Here is a 19,589-nt window from a genome sequence, read left to right on the forward strand (position 1 = left end):
GGTTTCATTTTTAGAAGGTATACACTATACATTTTTAAACAGTGATTTAGTTTGACAGCTATATCAGAAAATGAATGTTTGTTGCTTCTTTTACCAAAGGTAATTGAAGCAGATAATTCACCTCACCATGAATTCAGAAATATCTCCAATTCAATAGGTTAATCATTAGTATTTGGACAATTTTCTTGCCATGCTGTATTAGGAGGAGAACATCACCAGACAGACATTTTAAATTGTTTTACTTAACTAAAACAACAGTAAGTATTCTGGATTTTTTTCTTCAACAGCAAACATATAACATTAACAAAACAAGCATATGTCCCTCGTGTCTCACATTTATCTCCAGACTTCTACTCCCTGTCCACATCTATTCCACCCCCAATAATCTTCTATTCATTGAACTTTTAGAGAGGTAAGGGATTGACTCTGTGTACACAAATTTGCAGAAGGACAATAGGGTTGAAGTCTGTTATTTCTCACCTCTATCCCAATATAACACGAATTTGGATACAACGCAGTAAAGCAGTGCTCCAGGAGGGGGGATGGGATCAAAGCACGTTCAATATAATGTGGTAAGATTTTTTGGCTCCCAAGGACAGCGTTGTATCAGGGTACCGGTGTATTAATTATTTATTTTAAATCATTTTACTGTTAACAAGCATGTTATCTCTAGAGACAAATCCACAGTTTGAGAACTGCAAAACTAAGCATCTCTGGTATCTTCTGGACTGAGCACTGAGTCCCATTGGGTGGTTAGATAGAAAGATTAACCTAAATAATCAAGACACAAGCCTGTGGAACCCCATAAGATTGGGTCCCAATCCATGAATTATTGGAACTCATTTACAAAACTTTTCTTAAACATTACGGGAATATATTGTCTCGTACTATCAAATTAGAATTTATAATCCCTATTCCATGATGATAGTTTTAATTAAGATACATTATAACTCATCAATTCAGTTGTTTTTTTTAAAAATCACTGATTTTTGTCCACCCTGGTGCTGTACAAACAAAAGAGAGAGACCATCTTCTTTGCCATTTACATTTCACTGAACATCTTTCAATGGCTCTATGATGTTGTTTCTTTACCCTTTCCCAGATTGTCATTAACCCAAACTATGAAGTTGCAGAATCGGATTATTCGAACAATGTGATGAAGTGCAAGAGCCGGTATGACGGACAGCGCATCTGGATGTACAACTGCCATATAGGTGAGCAGAAGCACGTTAGAAGCTGAGCAGTTCAAAAAATAGTTATTGCTATGGCATACAGTGTGAGCTACAGGTTAGAGCCAGCAGCTGGGAGTCAAATTCTGGGTTCTGCTTCAGCCACTAACTTGCTGTGCCATATGAGGCAGGTCACTTACCAGCGGTTCCTATTTCCACACAGGTACAAAAGATGACATTGGACTATCTCAGAAGGAAATTGTGGGACAATGTTCTTAAAGCGTTGGGTGAGGTGTACATCCAAGTGTCAGGTTTACTCTTCCCCTCCCTCTTTCAGGAGCGTATTAATAGAAGCTGAGCTATATGCTTGTCAAATTTTAATAGGATTAAATAGCCCAAAGGTAGGCAACTGCCCTTGATCCAAGTTCAGAACTGGCAGCTTAGAAACAGAGGTGTAATTTACTCAACTGATCTGGTATGTTGTGCATCTGCCTTTTGTGTCAGAGGCATAATTTACAGTCTCAAGGGGTACCTTGCTGACAGTACCTTGTTCTCTCTGCCTCTCACAGGTGACTCTTTAGGCCAAGAAATGGAACAGAAGTTTGATCACTTCAGCGGACTCACAAATAACCAAGTGTCCAAGCGGTAGAGCTGCTGGCCTCCCACCCACTATTTAAGGAAGCAGGGATGCCTGTTTGCGACTTCCCTAACCACTGCACAGAAAAAGAAACCAAGTAAACAACCATGAACTTTTAAATTAGCATTGTAAGTTATTCTCAGCGATACCCTCCATACCCATTTCAGGTGCTCAGTACACTAGGAAACAGAATTCGCTTTTTAACTTCTCACTCCTAATATTAGGATGATTTGGGACCAGAGTTTAATTCCACTAGGCCCCTATGTCCCTGCAACTAGGGCTTCACATCCATCCAGTCTAACCTGTTCACTGAAGACTCCTTCCCACCTTGTTCATCTGCACAGGTCCATGCTGCAGTGAGCAGACCACAGAGATGGTGGTGGTTTCCTTTGGGTGAGGACAACCTACCTGTGTCCCTACTATTGACAGTGTTTAAACATACTTCCCTCTCAGCTGCCTTGCTCCTGTCTCAGCATCTTTACGCTTTGATTTGAGTCTGAACACACACCACTGATGCGAAAACGGACATTTGTGACATAGCTTTTCTAAAGGTATTTAAATCCAACTCATTCTCAGTACTGCCATGAAAATACCCAATTTAGCACATAGCTAAGGAAAACTGGAGCAGCCTTCCTGAGAACAGGAAGGTGCAAAGTGTAATTTAATATTGTGACATAACTTCATTTCAGATGCTCTACTCACATCATGATCTTTAAAAGGAACATCTAAAGCAGGACTAGTTTGCACTGTGGTAATTACCAGAACTCCACAAAGCTACAAGTCAATTTTACAATTTAGACCTGGGAAAGTTCCATTATTTAGTACACATCCTTGTGTTGGGAGACTAAACAGGATTTCTGTTGCACACTAAGCTGTTCTCCCAAATGATTTTATGTATGTCTATTTCCTTCCAACACCTTTAAGCTAGATATTACATCTGTGCCTTTTCTTTAAAGAATGAATATAGTTAATCATTGTATCATCAATATACTTTTACAAAGATTACTATCAGGGATCTGGATCTTGCATTATGTCAGACCACCTGTGTAAGCGATTTTTTAAAAAAAATTACACTTTGGTAAATGCATAATGGTGCTAAGTGTGTTCCTCTGTTTGTTTGAGGACGCACATTGCTACATGTCTTCAGACACACACCTACTTGAATAAAAATCGACTTTGCCCAGAAAAGAGTTTTCTATGCCATTTTTGTGTATGTTCATTGACTGACCTGGAAGTTTAGTTCTTTCACCCCTCTCCTTGTGGCTACGGCAAGGGAGTGGGAGTCAGGACACCTGCCTTCTGAGTCAGCAAACCAAGTAAAGGGACCTCAACAAACCTGAGCTGTAGTCAATTCTTAAATAAGAGCATGGGCTGGTATTACATATGCTGCTGTCACCCTTTTTTGAGGCCTTAATCCCATGCCCTAGTTCTAAGAAAAGCTCCTCTCCCTTTCTGTTTGCTGAAAGATGCAAAGTAGAAAATCACTTTCTTAGTTATGCTAATGTTGTTAGGTGTGTAATAAGAGAGAACATTTCAGTCCAAAGTGTGATTGAAGCTGGATGTGTCCCTTTAACCTCATTTCTGCTCTAACCTACCTCACAGGGGTGTTGTGAGGTGTAAGGAATGCCTGCTAAGACCCTTGCAAGTATGTAGCTAATAAATACTAAGTTATTCCTCTCCGCTTAGAGAGAGGAATCTGGCAAACATTTTGCACCTACAGAAATCTGGAAAGCTCCATTTTGTTCATAGGAGGTGAGACTTTACTAAAGGCCTGGGCTCCTGTAGTGGGAGTCTTGCAGCATTCTCTCAGGATCAGGTGCTACAACTCTGAAGCAGATGTCCCCTCTAATCAGGGGATAAGAATGCTCGCTTCTTGAAATATTGCACCATCACAAACCTGAGCATGCTTATTACATACTGGGTATCAAAAAAACCTGATGCTGCCACATGCATTTGCTGCTTATCAGTTTTGTGGTATAACTTTATTTTAAACAAACATCATCAACCATTAAACAGCTATTGACTCCTGCAAATGTGTTGCTCTGTGTTTCTTGCTTACCATCAAGGCCAAAGGTCTTCCCTCCCACAACCTCCAATGCAGGGCAGCTCCTACTAAAGGCTTGATACATTTTAAAAGAAGGTAGTGCTTAGATCAAGGAGGCTTTGCTGTTGTACCTATCACAGCCCATCAGTGGAGACTACCAATCATGCCACAGTGGCTATGAGCTGCTTTGGCAGGGTGTTGATAAACAGCTGGGGAACAAGATAAGATGCTCTCCATAGTAAAGAGCTAATCTACAGTGGCCTCTGTACCCTGGATTAGTGAGGCATAATTTGAAAAACTAGATGGCCCATTCCCCAGAATGCAACAAGGGAGTTCAATAGCAACAACAGTAAACTTGTTCCCTTCACCCATTTTAAAAAAACTCCACAAAATGTCCTAATGGCAACTCACTGTTCTGCATGCAGTTCACTATCCCACCCCCGCTCCTTCAAAGCTCGTCTTCGGCTCTGAGTTGCTTTACTTTTCCAGCTCCAAGTTCTCGGGCTGGAGCATGTCACCACCTGAGACTCTCTGCTTTTTGTGCTGCAAACCCAGAGCCCTTGTCACCAGCCTTCTAGCCACTGCAGTGTCAGTCTGGGGTCTCTCTTTAGCCAGCTGAAGGAGCTCTAAACAAAACAGATGAGAAATCAGACAAAATGGAAGAGGGAGGAAGTCTCCCTAAGTAAATCCTCTTATTTTAGGAACACGGTCCTGTAGCTAAACTACGTAACTGGGAGTCAGGAGCCCTGGGCTCTAGTTTCAGCTCTTCCACAGAGTCACCATGCAATTACAGGCAAGTCATTTCACTCTCTTTCTCAACTACCCTACCTCACATCAGGGGACTTTACTGACCTGCCTCAATGGAATGCTGCGAGGCTAGTCTGTAATATGCATAGATTCATAGACAAAAGGCCAAGTATTCTATTCAAATGGTTTAAAACCTGGTCCCTGCTGCAGTGGTAGAGAACCTTCTGTGATTAAAATTCACAAACTGCTTCAGAACCACTTCTGGCAAAATTTAGCAATTCAGATACCAAGAAAACTGATTTCACTTGACACTCACTCTGAAAGCCTAGCGCTAACCCCTCTGAACGTGGCAGAGTAGGAAAGCACACTGCTTCAACTCCTAAACATTTTTAAATAATTGTGTAGGTTTTAAAAGGGTTTTCTGAAGAGCCCATTTGCCAGGGGTTACCAGCAATCACTGCTGTTAACCACCAGCTGGCTTGTTAAAGCTTCAAAATGGCTTTTTAAAAAATAATTAAGTAATCCAACATTTTACCAAGTCCAAACCTGCCAGCTGAATAAGTCTTCATTTAATATACAGTGGATTTGATACCAGTAGAGTTGATTAACTGTTTGCAAACTTGAAATTATCCAGTGAGCAATATGGCTTGGCCTGGGTTATTATAAGATTGTTCAAACAAAAACTGAAGGAGGCCCAACAGCAGCAGCAAACAGTAAGAGGGACAGAGGCTCATTGTCACCACCCACAGCTTGGAAAATCAATCAATCACCAATATTCTTGACAAGGTTCTAAAGGGGGCACTGTCAGCTAATTTAAGTTTTGGTAAAAACTTGTGGGTTTGTTTTTTTTAATTAAATACAATTTTGTCCAGGTTCAAACATTCCTCTGCAACCCAGATACCACACCCTTAGCCTAGTGCACAAAAATCAGGATGTGAAATAGACCAGTCCCTTCACCATATAAAGTGGGAAAAGTGAATTGGAGTCATTGAAAATTTCAGTTTCAATAATCTAGCAATACTAGTAACTCAGGAAGTGCTAAAAAAAGCGAGTGTCCTTTTAAATCATTAATACTGAAATTTATTTTGACTGCACTATACTGTACAAGAAACAGTATAATTATATGTACAGTAAAATCTTTATTGCTACAAGGTTCATGGCATTTTTCACTTACTGCGGCAAGCATAATTGATTACAGTATGATTTTAAAGTAATGAACTGAATGTTACTAACTATGAATGGCTAAGCTTAAACAATTTTATCTGAATCTGCTATTGAATAATAAAATTATGCCAACCACAAAGTCCTAACTGCTATTGGTTTCATTTGGTGATATTTTTTAATTGTTTGAACTAATTAGTGTCGGGGGGAAAATGTACCATAAGTCTCTATTAACATCAATTAATATACACTCCAGATCCCCAACATCAGTAGTGGAAACAGATCTCAGTCTTGAATGCTATTTATGCTTTATACAACTGGAGCATGTGGCAAAGAAAACTAGTCCCAGATTCAGCAGAATCAGTGCTGAAGCTCCACTGAAAAGAATGGAATTTAAGCATGTGCTTAAAAGCAAGCAATCCCATTTATACTGTCGGAGCACTCTTCCTTATTTTGAATCTTATTCTACCCCCAAAACTTTTGGCACCTCTCACTGAAGTCAGTGTGAATTGTGACTGTACCAGAGAGCAGAACTGGCTCTTGTGTTACTGTACACACTGGCTCCTGTCGTGACTTACTGCTTTTCAAAAGGATATTTGCTAATAATGCATCAGCAGCAGGCTGTATTTCGCAGAAGACACATGAGGAACAATGTAGAAGTTACAGTATTTAACAGGCTGCGCACAAGATTTTCAAGCCTGGGTATCCACAGGGCCGGATTTTCGAGGGTGGGGATATCCCTGCAACTCTCACTGAAATCAGAGCTGTATGTGGAACTTTGCAAATCAAGTCAGTTATTTAGGTGTCTAACTGTAGGCACCCAACTTTAAAAATTTTGGCCTATGCTAAAAAATGAAGATTTAGGATCTTCCTCTGCACGCTTTGTCCTCTTGTTACAAACACACAAGACTGCTACTTGATCATGCCACACCTTAAGGCAGCAGATGGCTTGAGGTGTGCCACAACAGTCAGAAAAGTGAGTTTGAACAAGACTGAGTTGGTGTGTTATTCCATCTCTGACGTGCTCCCCTTCACAGTCACTTTTCTAATCTACAGATCCAGCTGGATCGTTTCTGCCTCAGGCATCATAACTCAATCTTCCACGAGTAGAATTAAGGTCAACTGACAATTGATGATGCATGAGGCACAACAGAATTTAGCTCACCCTCCTGAACCAGAACAGCGCCAATAAAGCCACAAGGAGTAAACACCTGCTTTTAAAGCAGTAAAGGTCTTTAGTGTGGGTTTATTTTTAAATCCAGTATAATAAATAAGTTAGTCACAAATCACCCCTAGCAGCAGAAGATATGCAAAACAAGGAGCAAACACAAATCAAAGGTTTCTTACTTGGTCGTTGAAGTGCCTTGGTTTTAGACTGTCTTGTCCCCTGGATCAAGGATCGGATCTTTAGAGAAGGATAACTCTGTCCCAAGGCCTGAGATGCTTAAAAGAATAAAGATCACTACAGTCAACAAGCTGAATTTTTGTAACTATAGCAAAGTTCAGTGTACAGGTTGAGATCCTCAGCTGGTTTAAAGCAGCATAACACCACTGAAGTCAATGGAATGACACCATTTCATCTCAGCTGATGATCTGGCCCAAGATTTTTAGTGGGCCAGCAGAATTTAGTCAATTCACTCAGATGTTGAATCCTGCAGTCCTTGGGCCTGCAAACTCCCACTGGAATTTATAGCTGTTTTGTTCAGGATGGGTCAAGGATGATAGGATCAGGCCCCAAATATAGAATGAAGGCTTTCTGAATAGATGCACAGCCAGACATGAACTGCTCTAAGGAACGTTATGAGCTGAAGCTCAGGGTGGAGGTCAGTTTGCCATTAGAGGTCAGGCATTTGATCTAGATGTCCCAAGCTATTAATGATGTCCATAGAGGGTCACACGTCCCCTTTGTTGTAGGCTTGCTAGAATTTTGTTCATTTTCGAGAATAAAATCAGTTGGCAGAACCGATTCCTTTTTAAAATGCAAAATGATTCACACACTAACTCCTTATACAAGGATTCCCAGCAGTTTGTTGATTACCCAAGCCAATCAAAAACCTGCTAAGCAGAGTTTCCCCAGAACACGTACTTAACAGAAGAGAACATCAACAATGCAGAATTAATTCTAGGTTCTTGTGTCAGAAGTTGAATGTCTGGTTTAAAGAAGTTTAAAATTTGGAAGAGGTGGCAGGGCAGGGAACTGGCATCAGTGTTTTGCAGCTGCTTATATTCAGTACTGGAATGACTTGCATGCACTGTCAGTGGTATCTTCCATGCCTGTTACAGAAGGTTGCTTCATTCAGGTATCAGGACACCTAACAGATGTGGGAGAAAGGCTTCCACTTCCATATGGCATGTGAGGGGGATGAGAAATTGCAGAACTCTCCCTGCCCACATAGGGAAATAGATTGCTTTTCAACTGCCAATGAGAATGTGGGATTTGGGATGAAACTGAATTTAATCCTAAATATGATTTCCTTAGCAATACCACTCTATGGACCTGGCTCTTTCACATTCCATCTTACCAGAAGGAACAGGGCATCTTCTTTTTTAGTAACAGAAACCCCATGACGCTCACTGCAATTCAGCTTACAGGCCAAGTGGAATTTTAAGGCTCCACAGCTATTTACTGTACGACATTGTGAAGTCCCACCAACACCAGAGGTTACTAGCATCATAGCAAAGAATTAAGTCACATTACCGGCTGCCAGACTGGAAAAGATACCCAGGGCATGAGTGTCATCGACCCACTGAATTTTGAAACCACTCTTGCTACAAAGAAAAAGGAGAGCAACACCATAAACAATCTGATGAATAGTGTCCATTAGTAATATCAGTACTTAGGAGTGGTTTTCATACATAGCTACCCGGTGCTTTACAAAGCATTATCTCCTTTTTATAGGTGGAGGTCGATAGAAGTAGAGGGGCTAAGTGGAACTTATTCAAGGCCACACAGTGACTTAATAGAAGAGGCGGGAACAGAATCCACGTATCCTGACCCCACTCAAATGCCTGCCCCCCTGCCACCACCAGGGACTTGTTGCCCCCAGTGATTACACATTTCTTTAAAAGAAACAGTTTAATTTCAATCCCAGATTTAGGATTTGTCATGGAAAGCACTAAGCATTATGTATCATTTGCACAATGATTCAGACAAACTGATTCTTCCAGTGTTAACAGGAAGTGCAAGTGTCAGAAAGGGGTACCCAAAAGGTGGTACAAAACCTAACGGGGGGGAGGGAGTTTTTAATCGCATGAAAGCCAGCCCAACAAAACGTTCTGGAAACTCAAATGCCGTTGCTGTGTGCTAGGGGCATGAGAATTGGAAAACCATCAGTTTTGTTTTAATGGCAGCGTTCAGCCCAATTCCGCCATCAGAGCTAAGTGCATAAGGTAACTGCAGAGGACAGCCTGTAAAAAGTAGCTTGTGTCTTTAGGAGTGTTACTATTAAGCTAAAGGGGCTCATACAGAACCTAACACCACACCATTATGTACATTAAGCAGGCAGTAGGAGAGGGGAAGAGCATGAATGCGTCTCCATCTGCAGATGCTAGATCAAACATTTTGGCAGAGTGGACACAGTGTATTAGAGGCGCACCGGTCACAGCTCTACAGTTAAGGGGATGAATTTTGTTCTGACATGATAATCAATGCACTCCTCAAGCAGCTTTCATTGGATCACTGCCTGCGTACTACACATTTACAAGATTAATCTTAGCAAAGTAAGGACCCAATCCTTACTGCATTTTCAGCAGAGAAGCCAAGGCCTGAATATACTTTAGGAGTTGAACTCAAATCAATGGGTATAATTTTACTCAGGAACTCAGATACTAACAGTGACGAGAGCCATTTAAGAAAAGAGCCCAGTGGTTAGCACACTAGCCTAGAACTTGGGAGAACTGCTCACGTCATTCAAGCTACTGGCACCACTGACATCAAGCAACTGTCTCTAAGCGTGGCGAGCGGGAACTGCCCTGTTCTGAGGTAGGTACTTACTGGAACTCTGAAAATGCTTCCATCAGATGCTCCGTTTTCAGGGATGGCAAGAAATCGTAGATCTCTATAACATGTCCAAAATCTCCCTCATTGATCTGTGCATCCCCGTAGCTGGAATAATCGAACTGGATCTTCTCGATGCTAATGTCCTTTACAGTCAAATAAGTTGCAATCTGGGAGGAGAAGCATGTTAGATGTAAAGGTGCACTTCGAACATTGCAGGAAAAGCCAATGAGCAAGGACATTTAGGGGTCTTTCAAAAATGCAATGTTCTATCAAGCACAAAGTATGCCTGCATATTTTACATAGATAGGTGCTAGGGTGCAAGACTGGGATGAGCCCTGAGTTAAATTCCCTGCTCTGCCACAGCCTTCCAGTGTGACCTTGGGCCGGTCACTTAGTCTCTCGGTGCCTCAGTTCCCCAAATGGACAATGGGGATAATAGCACTACCTTGCCTCATAGAATAAATACAATAAAGATCATGAGATGCTCCAATATGGAATGAGAGCCATGCAAGATACTTAGCACTGATCCCACCGGAAAGTGACGTAACCAGTTTAGCCACCAGCTTTCCCCTAAACACTGCCCTGGAAAGACCCCTCTAGGGAAGAGAGGGGAGTTCAGCTCTCAGTGCCCATTCAGTCTTTGGCCTGTACTGTTCAACAGACCCAGTTAGCAGAAGAAGGGCTTTAAGATGGAGACCCCCTGGCTGCTAGGAAATGGATTGAGACCCACCTGTGTGTACCACACTGCCCGAGCCATCTACTCCCCAGTCATTTTACAGCCACAGTCTAGAGAATAATAGTTAGTCCTGCCTCGAGTGCAGGGGATTGGACTAGACTTCTCGAGGTCCCATCCAGTCCTAGGATTCTATACTTTTCAGTGGTTCAGTAAAAGCAAGCAGGAGCCATAACCAGAGGTCTGCCAGAGCCATGACAAAGAGGTGTCCCAGGGGCACCTCGTCTCCCTTTTAGAAGATGACAGGGCCTATTAAAATCACTGCCACATCTCTAATTCACAGTACATCCGCTGGTCATTACTGTCACAAATCCAGTTTCTAAGGTAACATTCACATCAACACCTTTACCTCTTGCAAGAGTTCAGCACCACAGTCATCCTCTACGCTGCTCTGCTCATTCGCTGCAGGGTTTTCGGTGCCTCTATCCTCTGCAGGCAACTCCAAGCCACACCACAGTCTGCCCGCCAGGACTGTACAGTCCTCATCCTGATCTTCTGGTAGCAATACCTTTTGGGCACGATCCAGTGCAGAGGTATCCACGCAGTGCGTATCCTGGTCTGCCAGTACAGATGATTTTTTACCATATTCCATTCCAGGGGCATCCATGCATCTTTGATTCTGGTTTTCTGGGAGACTTGGGTTTTGGCTACGCTCCAACACAATGGTGTCTGTACAGCCCTCATCCTGGTTTTCAAGTACTGAAGAATTCTTGCTTTGTTCCAATATGGAGGCATCCACAGACCCCTTATTCTGGTCTTCTGGTAGGGATAGGTCTTTGTAGCACTCTGATAGAGTGGCATTCATAGAGCCTTCATCCTGGTTTTCCAGGACCAGTAAGTTTTCATTACACTCCAATACACTGGCATCCATGGCATCTTTATCTTGATCTTCTATTTGGTGCAGGTTTTTGCTACACTCCAATACAGTGGCATCTGTACTGCTATTATCCTGGTCTTCATGTTGGGATAGGGTTTTGATACACTCCATTACAGGGGCATCTGAACAGCCTTTATCCCGGCCTTCTAATACGGATAGGTTCCTGGCACACTCCAACACAGACACATCTGAACAGTCCACTGGACACTTGTTACCTTTATCACCACCGATTTCACCCACAATATGATCTTCATATGCCTCTTCAGGGCCCTGGACCTCAGGAAGTTCCTTGCCAGGGACTGGATCAAGATGACTTGCTGCCCTGCTGGAATTTGTAGTGGCCTCAAAGTTATCTAACTCCTCTAGGGTCCCATCAGTTGCACTTTCAATGCAGCTCCCTATCTCTCGTACATCATCGTCATCTAACTCAGCTCCATCTCCTGCCAGGCTTTCATTTCTCAACTCCTCCAGTTTTTCGCGCACTACTCTGGGAACATACAAAGCTTTATCTGGCTTCCTCCGGGGCTGTCGCCTCGCCCTGCCGATACCTCTGTTGATTCGAGAGCCATCGGCAGGCATCTCCGCGTGGCGCGGCCCTGTGGCTCTGCCTCCCCTGCTTCTTGACTGGAGAGGGCGGTGGGATCTCGCCATGTTGCTGCAGGAACTGTTCTGATCACCAGGCTCCTCGGGCAACCTAGCACCAAAACAGCAGGGAAATACATGATGTGCTGGGACACTTCAGGCTGCAGTCAAACTTCAGCAGGAGCAGCTTCCCCTCCCTCCTATTACAAGTCACTGTTATTGACAAGAGCAAGAGTATAACCACACACGCTGTCACCAAAGTACTGCACACATGCGTCCTTCACAACAGCAGCAGCAGCCAGGGGCAGCTCCAGGCACCAGTGCACCAAGTGTGTGCCGGGGGCAGCAAGCTGCTGGGGGCGGCCTGCCAGTCGCTGTGAGGGTGGCAGTCAGGTGGCCTTCAGTGGCACGCCTGCGGGAGGTCCCCCGGTACCACAGCTTCGGTGGCAATTCGGCGGGGGGTACACCGAAGGCGCGGGACCAGCAGACCTCCCGCAGGCATACCGTCGAATCCGCATTACCAGTGGACCTCCCACAGGCATGCCACCAAAGGCCGCCTGACTGCCATGCTTGGGGTGGCAAAATACACAGAGCCTCCCCTGGCAGCAGCAGATCCAAACTGTGGCCCACAGATCACTTCCTGGTGATCTGTGCAGAGCTGGCTAAGTGGACACAAGAACAAATGGATATAAGCTTGACACTAGGAAGTTTAGACTTGAAATTAGATGGTTTCTAACCATTAGAGGAATGAAGTTCTGAAACAGCCTTCCAAGGGGAGTAGTGGGGGCAAAAGACATATCTGGCTTCAAGACTAAGCTTGATAAGCTTATGGAGGGGATGGTATGATGGGATAGCCTAATTTTGGCACTTAATTTGGCAACTGATCTTTGATTATCAGCAGGTAAGTATGCCCAGGGGTCTGTCATGGGATGGGATCTGAGTTACTACAGAGAATTCTTTCCTGGGTGCTGGCTGGTGAGTCTTGCCCACATGCTCAGGGTTTAGTTGATCGCCATATTTGGGGTCAGGAAGGAATTTTCCTCCAGGGCAGATTGGCAGAGGCCCTGGAGGTTTTTCGCCTTCCTCTGCAGCATGGGGCATGGGTCACTTGTTGGAGGATTCTCTGCAGCTTGAGGTCTTCAAACCACAATCTGAGGACTTCAATAACTCAGACATAGATTAGGGGTTTGTTATAGAAGTGGATGGGTGAGATTGTGTGGCCTTCGTTGTGCAGGAGGTCAGACTAGATGATCATAATGGTCCCTTCTGACCTTAAAGTCAGAGAGTCACTAGAGCACTGGCTCCACACCCTCCTCTCCAGCTGCTTCCACCAGGGTCTAGGCTCTTCATTGCAGGGGAGCCTGGAGGCCTGTAAAAGCAGCTGCATAGGAGGACGAGCCATTTTAGCAGGCTGTGCTACATAGGAGGAGGAAACCGAGAGGAACGTCCAAGGAAGGTGGAGAGAAAGGAAAGCAGCTACTGGGCAGTATGTCCAAGACACAGTGGGAGAAAAGGTCCAAGTGTTAAGCTGCATACACAGGGAGGAGGGAACCAAACATGTGCATTAGCACATGAGAAGGGGACTAGGTGGCAGAGAAGCCTGAGGAGCAACAGATGAGATGGGGAGACAAGAAGCTATTAATTCAGAAAACCGGCTATGCCAGGGGTGGGCAAACTTTTTGGCCTGAGGGCCACATCTGGGTATAGAAATTGTATAGAGGGCCATGAATGTTCATGAAATTGGGGTATGGGGTGTGGGAGGGAGTGAGAGTTCCGGCTGGGGGTGCGGGCTCTGGAGTGGGGCCAGAAATGAGGAGTTCAGGGTGTGGGAGGGGACTCCGGGCTGGGGCAGGGCGTTGGGGTCTGGGCTCTGGGATGCAGGCGGGTATTTCAGGCTACGACCGAGGAGTTTAGAGGGTGGGATGGGGATCGGGGTGCAGGCTCTGGGTGGGGCTTATTTCAAGCAGCTCCTGGAAGCAGCAGCATGTCCCCACTCTGGCTCCTATGTGGAGGTGCGAGCAGGCAGCTCTGCATGCTACCCTGTCCGCAGGCACTGCCCCTGCAGCTCCTATTGGTCATGGTTGCTGGCCAAAGAGAGCTGCAGGGGCAGCGCTTGAGACAGGTGCAGCATGCGGAGCCCATGGCTGCCCCTCCACATAGGACCCAGAGAGGGGACATGCTGCTGCTTCCAGGAGATGCAAGCCCCAGATCCTGGTCCCCAGCAGGAGCTCCTGGGCCAGAATAAAACATCTGAAGAGCCAGATGGGGCCCCTGGGCTGTAGTTTGCCCACACCTGGGCTATGCTCTGCATTCATCGCTTGACGCGCCACCCAACTGATCATCACCAAAAATTGTTCATGAAGCGAGGGACAGAGTAAACTGCTGGGCTCTAATTCCTGATGGAAAAAAAATTCTCCATCTCCTCCTATTCACTGGGGACAATACAATAACAGCGGTTTCAGACACACACCCTGGTGGGATAAAGGGGCAACCCACCCACTTACATTTGGCCCAACATTTAATTTCTGACAAATCCTCAACAAGAATTTTTCAACAATTTTTTTAAAAAGGGGCCCAGGAAAACAATTGTTTTTAACAACAAACATTCATCTCCTGCAGGGTCTGTGGCCCAGACATTGCAGCACTAAGAAGCTTCCCTCCTCAATCTAGAATTCCATCTGTCCACCTAAAAGTGACATCGCAACCACTCCGGCCTGAATCCAGGCTGATCGCCGGACTAATACTGAAAGAGACACAGTCAACTCACTTTTGACTCAGAATTTTTAAAAAAGAGCTTCTACAGAATCTAAGTCCGACAGATATGTTGAAATGCCCCATGCTGTTGTTTTCGGTTGTAACAGGAACTTTTGTTTTTAAACACAAGCAAACGTCCCTCGGGAGGTTTTGCAACCCAAACATTGCAGCAGTGAGTATCTGAAAACAAAAATGACTGTGCACAAACGTGAAAGTGACTCTGCTGATTCTTCACAGAGAGAAATGCCAAGGAAAAAAAAAACAACGTGACCAAACAGCGTAAGTTACTGCCTGACAAATTCAGTTTTTTAATTCTCTCACTTTTAATCTTAAAGTGCTCATAACAAATAGGTATTTAATACATATGACTTTTAAGCGGACAACGTCCCTTTAGCTGGGGCACCACAAGGTTAAGGACCTTGTCCAAGATCACAGAGGAAAAGAATGACAGATGCCCGACTCTAACTCTAACCACTAGAAACACTCCCTTACAGATCTAGGTACAGAACCCAGGCCTCCTGATGCCCTGTCCTCTGCTCCAACTAGACCGAACTCCCTCGCCTTACACATCTGAATAGAATTAACTGCATTACAAAAGCAGGATAAAGCTGTTAACTTTTTGCCCATATTCAGTACAACTAGGCAGTCTGGCGATTGTCATGGAGTCACTTTGACAAGCTTGGATTGCACACACCCTACGTATTGCTTGAACCCCAAGGGGTGAAATTACCCACAGTTGTAATTCAGGCCTATTGCGTGAATTAAGGATGGATCGTTTTGTTGCTCAGTATGTGACTGGCAGTCAGGACTCCTGGGTTCTATTTGTAACTAACTCACAGTGTGACCTTTGCACTCAACCACTCACTGCCTTTTTCTGTATCTGCAGAATAGAACAGGGATCAAGCCATCCTCACAGGGTGCAGTGAGCGTCAGTGCCTTGTAGTGCACAGTAAGGGAGAAGTGCTGTTGTACCTTATGACTGAGTGACATATAACAGTCCTCCTCTTCCATCCTTCCCCAACAGAAAAGCTGCTTAACAAATCGACATTGTCCACGGTCCTGTGGATCAGGTACCTGAGGCGGCTGGACAAGGGGGGGAACAAGAGAACTCTGAAAAGGGAAAACAGACAGGGCATCATCAGCTTGGAGTGGGCAGGGAAGGGGAAGCAGACACTGCAAGTCCCCATTAGTGACCCCAAGTCACTCCTGGAATAGGGTCCTAATTCCATTCCCAGTGGCCAGCGAGCCATATTCCAAAAGTCAACTGGCCCCCTAGCTGGGAGCAACAGCAGAGGGACTAGAAAGTGAACAGTTTGTAGTGCCTGCCGTACCCTCTCACTCCTCCAGAACACGACTCGGTTGGCTTAGACTGCTCTGCTGTTGCAAACTGTTTTATCTATCTAGGTATGTTTATGCCCTCTCCGTCACTGTAATGATGTGACTTGCCAACACCCCTGCCAGGAAGCGCAGGGTTTTACCCTGGGTTGCAGATAGGAAGCGGAGGCCCAGGGAGATGAAGGGACTTGCCCAAGGTCACACAGGACAGAGTCTGGAATAGAACCAGGTTTCCCAAGTTCCAGGCCAGTGCTTTCACCACAAGATTATCGTTCTGCCTTTATCTGTTCCATGGACAAACAAAAGGGCATCAAGGTGGAGGCCTGTCAATCACCTTTCACTAGCGCTAAATTCACCTTTATTATGTATATCTTCAGAAACTGGAGGTCAGAAAAAAGATATTCTGTTTCACACTGCATGGCATTTATACACACACTAAAATCAGATCTAGTTTCACTCCCAGGTACCTTGTGACTGGACTTTAATATCCTCCTCCATCTAAAACACTGTGATAAGTATCCAATTCAAACAACTGGAGTCCAAGCAAGTCTACCTGGAACACAGCATTCCTCTCTCCCATCTAGTCCCTACTCTGTGACAGAAGCTCGTCTGAATCTTCTCATCTACGCACAAGCAGACAGGCAAAACATACTTCTGGAGCTCAGCCAGGCCAAGGGGTTTGTGTTCATTATGCCCCACAATCATTTTCTGCTGGGACAGAGAACATTGTGCACAGGAAGGCCTAGCAGGTAGGGGCTGATGAAGAACTATTTGATCTTAAACTATTGGTAATAACCCACCCAGCGGGGACATCAACTGAACAAGGCTGGGAAATGGCTGGTGCAGAAGCTGCCAGCATCCAGGATAATTCCACCCAGGGAAGAATAATAGTTAGATATGGGCCCATGGCAAAAAAACCCAGGTACAAAATCCCTGCACTTTGGGGAAGTACAGATCCAGCTCAAACTTTGTAACTGACCCCTCTTGTTTTAATGGCCCAAACCATAACCCAGTTCTGAATGATCTAGGACAGTGGTTCTCAGTGGTACCAGATGACAGAACAAGGAGCAATGGTCTCAAGTTGCAGTGGGGGAGGTTTAGGTTGGATATTAGGAAACATTTTTTCACTAGGAGGGTGGTGAAGCACTGGAATGGGTTACCTAGGGAGGTAGTGGAATCTCCTTTCTTAGAGGTTTTTAAGGTCAGGCTTGACAAAGCCCTTGCTGGGATGACTGAGGATTGGTCCTGCTTTGAGCAGGGAGTTGGACTAAATGACCTCCTGAGGTCCCTTTCAACCCTCATATTCTATGATTCTAAGACTACTGTACCCCTTTCAGGAGTCTGATTTGTCTTATATACCCCAAGTTTCACCTCACTTAAAAACTACTTGCTTACAAAATCAGACACAAAAATACAAATGTGTCCCAGCCACACCATTACTGAAAAATTGCTGACTTTCTCATTTGTACCATTTAATTATAAAATAAATCGACTGGAATATAAATATTGTACTTCCATTTCAGTGTATAGCATACTGAGCAGTGTAAACAAGTCATTATCTATACGGAATTTTAGTTTGTTCTGACTTCGCTAGGGCTTTTTCTGCAGCCTGCTGTAAAACTAGGCAGATATCTAGATGAGTCAATGTACTTCCTGGAAGACTCTGCGTACCCCCAGGGGTATGCTTACTTCTGGTTGAGAATCACTGGTCTAGGACATGGGATCTGGCTCCAAATGTTGCAGCTCAGCCCCCTACACCCCCCCCATCTCTAATAAAATCTTTCATCCTGTAGGGCCCATCTGAAGTTACAGACATACGGCAGCAAAGAATTGCAGCCACCCCTGGGTGGAACACACAGTCACCCAACGGCTCAAAGCACCCTGCATGACAGTGGGCAAAGGGGACCACAAACATCTTATTATTCACATGGGGTAAAAAGGGCCCAGGTTTTGTGGCCCTTATCTGAAAGCTCCTGCAATGTAAACAGCACAACATAAGCCACCTACTTCTCATGCTGGTTTTGGAGCAGAAAATGGTCCAGTTCTTCAGCGACCTTGCACACAAAGTCATTCTCACTGGGGGAAAGGAAGACGCCATCCAAGCAACGCAGCGCCAGGGTGACAGTGGGGGTGGCCTGATGGAGGATGGGATGCAGAGGAAGAGGGTGACAAAAGGCAGCAGGGGAGGGAAGGGGAGAGAGATGCATAAATGCTTTAGCTCCTTGGTGCTACTAAGGTCTACAGTGGTTTGGCACTTCAGATAGAGGCCACATGGCAGAGACCACACCCTCCACCCAACCTCTTATTGAATCCTGTACAGACATCAGCAAGGCCCAAAGCAAATTCCCCACCTTCCAGGATCCACTGCAGCCCCCACCCCCAGCAAGACCCCCAGCAACCCTCCTGCCTTTCCAGCCCCCCCCCCCCCCAGCAGGACCCACAGTGACCCTCCCACCTCTCCAGCAACCACCCCCAGCAATTCCCCCACCACGACCCCACGCCCAGAAGGACCCCCAGCAACCCCCCCAACTCCTCCCCAGCAGGAACCACAGCAACCCCCCTCCTCCCCAGCACTCACCCCTAGAAGGACCCACAGCAACCCCCCCTCCTCCCCAGCACATACCCCCAGCAGGACTCACAGCAACCCCACCACACACCACATCCATCCCCAGCAGGACCTACAACAAATCTCTCCCCCCTACCTCTCCAGCATCTACCACCCTACCCACAGCAACTCCTGCCATGCCTCCCAGGCATGCACCCCCTCACCTGGATCCACAGCAACCCCTCGTCTCCCCAGCATCTACCCCAGAAACCCCACCCCACCTCCCCAGCAGGACCCATAGCAACCCCCCTTCTCCCCAGCATCCAACCCAGCAGGACCCCCAGCAACCCTCCTCCCCCAGCACGACCCCCAGCAACCCCCCTTCCTCCCCAGCATCCACCCCCAGCACGACCCACAGCAACGCCCCCCCCCCTCAGCATCCACCCACAGCAACGCCCCCCCCCCCCCAGCAGGACCCACAGCAACCTCCGGTTCCCCCCAGCAGGACCCACACCAACCCCCCCCCCCCAGCAACCTGCGCTGGGGGCGCAAGACCAGCAACCGAGGGTCGGCCCCGGTGCTCGGATGGATGCAGGCAGCCGGAGCGGAGGAAGCGGGGGGCCGGGGCCAGCCTGCAGGGCGCAGGGCCGCACTCACCAGCAGGCCGGGGACCAGCAACAACTGCACCACGCGGCGTCTGAGCCCCGCTTCCCGGCCGCGGCTTCGCCCCCGCCTGCGCCGCCCCGCGGCCCGGGGGAAACACGGCGGGCCGGGCTCGCTGCAGGGCCGGGCGGTGGGCGGGGACTGACTTGTGCCTGCCCCGCCTGCAGCAGCCGTGAAGCGGGTCCCCTGCCCCGGGGTCTGTCGTGCTTGGGGAGCGCAGGGTGCAGAAACGCTCCTTAGCTGTTTGCATGAAGGGTTATTGCTTGGGATTACCGGGGCCCCTGTGCTCGGTGCTGTACACACTGAACAAAGGGGTCTCTCCCTCCCCTGGAAGAGCTGACA

General features: G+C 46.3%; 2 protein-coding genes across 2 annotated transcripts in view; one reads left to right on the forward strand and one right to left on the reverse strand.

The window, feature by feature from the left end:
* Positions 1-1,841, forward strand: part of LOXL2 (lysyl oxidase like 2) — a 96,798-nt gene extending 94,957 nt beyond the window's left edge. The window contains exons 13-14 of the mRNA XM_030552048.1: positions 1,103-1,214; positions 1,739-1,841. Coding sequence (XP_030407908.1) covers positions 1,103-1,214; positions 1,739-1,818 — 192 coding nt within the window. The 3' untranslated portion in view covers positions 1,819-1,841. The remainder of the gene's footprint in view (positions 1-1,102; positions 1,215-1,738) is intronic.
* On the reverse strand, positions 1,715-19,318 carry R3HCC1 (R3H domain and coiled-coil containing 1). Its single transcript, XM_030552049.1, has 8 exons — positions 19,242-19,318; positions 18,047-18,174; positions 15,677-15,814; positions 10,841-12,062; positions 9,753-9,925; positions 8,457-8,527; positions 7,106-7,201; positions 1,715-4,476 (listed from the first exon to the last, which is right to left on the reverse strand). Exons 4-8 carry the CDS (start codon positions 12,017-12,019, stop codon positions 4,328-4,330), a joined length of 1,668 nt encoding a protein of 555 aa, XP_030407909.1. The 5' UTR covers positions 12,020-12,062; positions 15,677-15,814; positions 18,047-18,174; positions 19,242-19,318; the 3' UTR covers positions 1,715-4,327.
* Positions 19,319-19,589: the final 271 nt, after the last annotated feature.

This window comes from Gopherus evgoodei, chromosome 2, assembly GCF_007399415.2.
Source record: "Gopherus evgoodei ecotype Sinaloan lineage chromosome 2, rGopEvg1_v1.p, whole genome shotgun sequence".
Lineage (NCBI taxonomy): Eukaryota > Metazoa > Chordata > Testudines > Testudinidae > Gopherus > Gopherus evgoodei.